Source organism: Hibiscus syriacus, unplaced genomic scaffold (assembly GCF_006381635.1).
Source record: "Hibiscus syriacus cultivar Baekdansim isolate YM2019G1 unplaced genomic scaffold, ASM638163v2 tig00111409_pilon, whole genome shotgun sequence".
Taxonomy (NCBI): Eukaryota; Viridiplantae; Streptophyta; class Magnoliopsida; order Malvales; family Malvaceae; genus Hibiscus; species Hibiscus syriacus.
Window position 1 is genome coordinate 814,205 of NW_024063086.1, and position 6,978 is coordinate 821,182.

At 31.6% G+C, this 6,978-nt stretch overlaps 1 protein-coding gene across 3 annotated transcripts; it reads right to left on the minus strand.

Annotated features, from left to right (window-relative positions):
* Positions 1-3,037: 3,037 nt before the first annotated feature.
* LOC120162824 (EID1-like F-box protein 2) lies at positions 3,038-5,931 on the minus strand. Of its 3 annotated transcripts, none has more exons than XM_039172890.1 (4): positions 5,878-5,931; positions 5,691-5,750; positions 3,783-4,583; positions 3,038-3,360 (listed from the first exon to the last, which is right to left on the minus strand). In XM_039172890.1, exon 3 carries the CDS (start codon positions 4,545-4,547, stop codon positions 3,801-3,803), a length of 747 nt encoding a protein of 248 aa, XP_039028821.1. In that variant the 5' UTR covers positions 4,548-4,583; positions 5,691-5,750; positions 5,878-5,931; the 3' UTR covers positions 3,038-3,360; positions 3,783-3,800. The 3 variants fall into 3 exon arrangements, with proteins under 3 accessions (XP_039028821.1, XP_039028823.1, XP_039028822.1); XM_039172892.1 differs by lacking the exon at positions 5,878-5,931 and adding an exon at positions 5,102-5,178 and having other exon boundaries at positions 5,691-5,801; XM_039172891.1 differs by lacking the exon at positions 5,878-5,931 and having other exon boundaries at positions 5,691-5,835.
* Between the last annotated feature and the right edge of the window lie 1,047 nt (positions 5,932-6,978).

Genomic DNA, 6,978 nt, shown 5'->3' on the forward strand with positions numbered 1-6,978 from the left:
TAATGAATAAAGAGTATGAAATTTTATATTTCGAAATAATTATATATATATATATTATTTAGAACCAAAACATATCAAGCCAACATATATATAACATGAAATATGCTTGTAGTATAGATGTAATTAAGTGCATAATATATATACACATAAGTATACACCATAATTGTAAAATATTAATTAAACACATATCAATGGTAATATATTATAATCTTAACATAAAATGAATATTTAAAATACAATGCGTTCATACATAAAATATAAATGGTGAAAAATACATACATATATATATAAGACTAAAGAAAATGAAACACCTAAACATATCATGTAACAACTTCATGGATTAAAAATAAGAAGAAACAGAACAGCGAGGATCTAATGGGTAGTAAATCCCAAACACTAAATTACTAAAGATAGTGACTAAAATAAATATGGAGCTAAACATAATATTCAAAACATAAATTGCATAAAGCTATATTTCAGTAATCATGAGGGACCAAAATACGAATATTCAAAATTAGCAGCCAAGAAACTGAACATGAAAACAAATAATGGCATATAGTAGAGGACTAAAGTAAAACACGAAACGAATAAAGAGCTTAAAATGGAATGTTGAACTTTCATTATATGACCTGATTGTAGTGGTTACAAAACTTGAGGGACTCCAAGTGCAATTCCCATGGGCCTATTGCATGGAATTCTAATCCATTATAATGTGTTGTTTTAAAAGCCAAATATATGGCTAGAATTCCAAGAAGAAATCTGTTAGCTCCCCCCCCCCTTTTACTTCTTAATTTCTATATACTTAGGAGAGAAACCGAACTCTCCCAAACTTTTTTTTCTTATTTCTTTTTCCCCCTTGTTCGAATGGTTACACCCATTTATAATAGATTTGTGGTTGTTTTTTGTAATGGATTCTCCACTAGAATAATGGTAGGGTAACAATACCTAATTTTGGGATTTTAGTGTCATTAAAATAGATAATGGTGAATTTGGTTGCTTTTTGAGTGATTTGGTGGATTTTTGAGTGGACTTGTTTGCAAGTGGGTATTGATGGCATCGATGGTGACTCAGTGGCTCGACGATGACTGGAACGTAGGCTCGTCGGTGGCTCGACGACGACTGGAACGTTGGCTCGATGGAACTGAGCGGTGATGTGCACACGTGCCAATGGTTGTTGAATCCGAATTTGGGTTGAAACCGGGTCTTCGGGCTAGCTATTGGGTCTTATAAATTTGGGTCCAACTTCGGGCCTACATAAATGTAAAACACAATAATTAGTAATAATAATAATAAATATAATTAATAAGAAATTTTTCGACCCGGACAAAAACAGGTGTCTACATATATAATTTATTTAAACAATCAAATTCAATAATAACTAAATCTAATGATTTAAAATGACTTAATCAAACATATTTAATAACTTCTATTTTGAGTTCACAATCCAAACAAAGTTTTTAACCTTAGTTTTCTCTCGTCTTTAGTCATTTTTTTTTATCTTTGTCATCGACGGTGACACTAATATTAATAAAGGTCGTCGACTGTCGATATTTATTATTTTTTTTATTTTATTATGTCATATTTTTATTTTTTTCTTGTTTTTATATTTTAATGACTGACTTTATGACACGTTTTCTTCTGTTTTTATGGCACATTTTCTCTGTGTTTTGGCAAATTTTAGGTTGTTATTTTTATTTATCATTTTTTTAGAATTTGATTTAATACCGTCACGACTGATCAAAATGATGTTTATTTGTTATCATGTTGATCTTCCCTCCTTTGGACCTTCGGATTAGATTTGGATAAGTGATTTGCATTCGTGGATAGTTTTCTCATGTCGCTCGATTCTGATTTACGATTTATCGGTGGTCTTTCGATAGCTTGATCCCCTTTTGTGGTTTTTTTTCAATGAGATCAGATATGTTCGTATTTACCTTTTGTTCGAGTTTATTTTGTTAAGTTTTTTTATTTCCCTTATATGGTCATTGTGTGATCTTAATTGATTAGTTTCTTGTGTTAATGATTATAGGAAAATGTTCTTATTATGTGGTTTAGTTTTCGGGTATAGTTGCAAACTTTCTTTGTAATTTGAATATTTTTCTATTTTTAATAAAGCTAACGACTTCTATCTTGTAATTTTTTAAATAAAATTAGCGACTTCGATCTTGTAATTTTTTTAATAAAAATTAACGACTTCTATCTTGTAAAAAAATTGTTATTTTGATTGGTTAAATTAATTAATTGATTATTATATGATTTTAAAAAGATGATAAATGTTATTTACTTTTTAAAATTTTACAAGTTCTTTAAGAATATTTGTCATCATCTTAAAACCATGGATAAAATTATTATTTTTTACATGTTTCACATAATGACCCATAAATATATAATTTATAAATAATTAAAATGCATATTAAGTCCAATTATGAATTTTAGTAATCGATAAAACCATTTTGAAATGGAATGGATTCAACCCAACCTATTTTAACCCAACGGATACAATTTTTCTCTCTTATATTGCCACCATTATTAATATAAAATAAAAACTTGATAATTAATCACCGGATAAATTACATATTTAATCACTCATCTATTTCTATAATTATGTTTTGTACATCAAATTATTTTTTTATACTTTTTTCATTCCATTTTAGTCGCCCACTATTAAAAAAACTACTAATGTGATTTTTTTTTTTTCCGATGATGGCATGACTTTACCATATAATGATACGTCAACATCACCATTACTTTTTAAACGTCAGACGAAACGGAACGTCAAGTACGATTTTGAAAAGAAAAAAAATAATTATGTGACCAAAACAAAACCACAAGAATAGATGAGTGACTAAATACAGAGTTTAACCTTAATCCTTCTATCTACTCTGCAACAAAACATTTTGGCAGAAGGGAAAGCACAAGATACTGAATGAATGTAACATGAACAATGAACTCTTCGAAAATCTAGATTCAGAGATACCCTTTTCAAAGATGTATGCAAAGATAGTGAATGAATGTAACAGGAACAAGAAACACTTCGAAAATCAGGACGAATTTCTTTCGAAAAGCAAGTATACAAACAAGGGAATGAATTACTGGAGCTGCCAATCAGCTATTCAAACAGATATGAGCCATACATGATAAATGTACAAAGTACAGGGTATTCCACGTTTCACACTCATCACTGTTGAACCAATGGAAAGTTGAAAAACGCAAATGGTTAGCATAGCTTCTAACCCTTCTATTAAAAACACTAGAGTGATGGTTGATTTCAGCTCCAAAGTTAGCACAGTCCATCTTGTCTCCACACTATCTATAACTGATCCACCAGGAGATCAATCCACACATGAGATGACAAACAAACTGCCAACAACATGATACATTTTGTCAGCCAAGAATTCGCATAAACTGCTGCTAAGAAAAGATAACACCATATGCATCGCTCGTTATATGACAAAGGATAGTTACATGGAGAAAGAGGAGGATCTTATATGGTTCTTGCCTTACAGTATCTATCGACTGTCAACTTTTTGTTTGCTCCAAACTCTCTCCCCCTTTCATATGTTCAAGAAATAAAAGATGCAGGCAGCTCTAAGGATGACATAATGTCTGCATAGGGGGTATAGGCTTGAGACCAAGAACAGGTCTTACACTGAGCAATTGTAGAACAGGTCTTACACTGAGCAATTGTGTTTAAACTAACCACACAATTATTGCCAATTTTCTAAAATGTTTTAACCCAATTCCTTTTTGATGAAATATGAATTCTTACTGAATGGGATTACCTGGTTTGCATTCAACAGTCACTCTGGTTCAGATGCCGCTTCAGAATCAGACAACGGTACCAGGGTGCAGATGCCAAGCATATGTCCATTAAGGCACACATAATACTCGATGCAATCCTCATAAGCACCCAACCTGCAGCTTGCACTTTGTGGTATCATTTTAGCTTGCAGCATGTCCCACAACTTTGCCTTACAATAAGGGCACACAGCTGTCGGATGAAGCTTTGCTTCCCTGTCAATCAACATCTTCCGAACCTTTGAAACCAAGAATGACTTGAAAACTCCTCGAAAAAATCCCACATCACCCTCCTCCCCTTGGTCCAGATGTTCACAAGGGTCAGACACATATAAAATATCAGTCCTGCATTGTGGTAGAAGGAAGCTCTTGCCTGAAGTCCTCGAGAATCTGGTCCTGTAAACAAAATGGCCAGGTATTTGAACACGGTTGAACAAGCGACCAGCACTACAACCCGAACAATAGATAAGCAGTTTTCCAAGTGCTCTCCAGTTGCCATCAACACTGTGACTTCCACTAGACTGCAGATCAAGCATCATCTTCGGGGCCCTCGTTTTGCAGAATTCTTTCCACAATACTCTCTTGGAAAGATCATCGAACCATTTGCATACGCATGAAAGAGTGGCAATCAACTTAGGATTCCAGTTGAGTTGTTGAAACACTAGGAAAATCACATCTTCACTTAGATGACCCTTTGTGCATTGACAACTAGATGAGTGTATGCAACGGTATTGCTTTGTTAGGATCATTGTCCCCACAAGCAAAAGAAACAATGATCTTATATCCTGGTTAGACAAAACAACAAAACATCACAATCACACACCAAGGTCCAGTAACTTGAATATCCAGTTTATGAACCAGAAAGATTGGCATAAACAACCGGGGGTACAGACTAACAGCATAATGAAAGAGCAAAAAGTTAATGACTTGACAACTAACAGCTTGAAGTCTAAATGACTTTTTCGGAACAAAATCAAGCAAAGAAGGGCTAAGGTTTCACTGCAAACAGCCTTAATACAAATTCTAGCCAGAAATTCCCAGGAAACTCAGGGGAGTGGATCAACTGCTGGCTCTCAATTTCAATTTTAAAAAAAAAATTATACTTTCCCACAAATAAAAGGTGAGATATCAGAGTATGATCCATAATCTGCAATATGGTGGGTTAAATTACATTTTAACTCCATGTTATTTCGCTTTATCTACTAAGAAACTAAGATACCGTAACAACACCGTAGCGAGCTCTCCGAGCTAGACTTCAATCATGAAGAATATATATCTTATCTTAATTACCTATCAAATGTACCTCTACACAGGTGTTGGATTCTCCGATAGAAGAAAGTTAATATGCTAGTTTGAGGTCCTATCAAAGGGTGGGAAAACCTGAAACACAGATAAGCAATGTACCATCTAAGAAGTAGAATGAATTTTCCGACAATAAATAGCATTGAAGAATCGTAGTTTTATTAAATTAGAATTTCCGTTTCGACTTCAAAATTTATCATAATGCACAAACAATCACAACATTTATTCATCTTTCCATATTAGCCACATAAGATGTTTAATTTATATCAGAGTCAATTTTTTTCTCAAAGAAACTTAACTAAGATTCTTAGATAAAAAAGGTAATATAAAGAACTTGATTTATGGGACCAATTCATGCAATAAATTTAGCAAAGCTCAGATCCAAAGAAACTTCAAAAACAAAAACATTCTACAAATTCAACTCAAATGCATAATCCAAACAAAACCCAATTCACTTTTTCATTAAATTTTCCAAAACCCACATTATAAATTAAAAAACAGAAACCCCTCAAGAACTAAACCCATTACTAATTAGCCAAAAGTTAAGCAAAAAAACAAAGAATTATGAGATCAAAAACCAAAGCTCTCACCTTCACCTTGAAGATTCTTTCTTTACACCATCTTTAGACCTTTAAAAATAGAAAATTGCTCTGCAAAAACATAAGGAAATGAACAAAAAAGATTAGGGTTTTCCTGCACCTGGTTACAAAACCCAACCCTACAAAAGAAAAGAAAAAAGGCAATCTATTTTTTTTAAAAAAAGAAGAAGCTTTACACAAGGAAATAAATCTGGGTTTTAATGCAAGTACAAGGGCATTTCGGTAAAAAAAATTGTAACTGAAAAAAATCCCCAAGAAAACAAATTGAAGAGAAGAACGAAGGAGGAGCAAAGAAAGAAGCTTTGGGTTTTTCATATACAAGAAAGAAGAAAAAAAATATTAAGACACGTGTAACCTAGGAATTCTAAATAGTTTTAGCTGGACAAATGTTCACCACGTGGCGTTAACCCATTGGAGATTGTTTGTTTGAAATTTTGCCCTACTTAGAAATAGTTCTGCTGATCCTAATATACTGTCAGAAATATTATTGGTTTTTAATATTTTTGGTAAATAATTATTTAAAATATTATTTTTTATTAAAAATATTAATTTTGATATTTAATTTCTGATAAAAAAATCGGTAAAAAAATTATTTTATATAGAGTTAAATATTAATATTTTTAATAAAAAAATAATATTTTAAATATCAATTTATCAAAAATACTAAAAAATCAATATCATTTTTAATAACGTTTTCCTTTAATTATATATTATATTGTGATATGAGAGACATTCCCCTTAGTTTGTACCGGTAATTTGTTTAAAATTTCGTGTCGAGACTTTGAAAAGGTAAAATTGACAAACAGGTATACTGTCCACAGAAATATTCTTAACCACTCATGTTTCGCCACGTGTAAATATAGAATTTCTTGGAATTTAATTGATGGATGATTTGCTTAAGTGGTGTCTACTGATTGGTTGTTTCCATTTTTCATCGTCAAGAGTTCTTTTTTAATTATTGTTCTATTTTTAAAAAGACTTAATTATAAAATAAAGGCTCAAACCAAACCGCTTTTTACTTATAGATGCCTACAGTATTTCTTGAATAATCTTGATACTTAATGTTACAAACGTTATTATTTTAAGTGTTTAGACTGTAACTATCGTTAATTTTATCCGTTAAATGACACGTCTCATATTTTGGTAGTTTTGAATTATTTTAAATTAAAAATATTATTATATTTATAAAAAAAATTCTCGTAAATTATAAAAAAACTCAAATTCATAAAAATCATAAATAATAAACCTAACCGTAACCCACTATTGTCGTCCTTTCCCG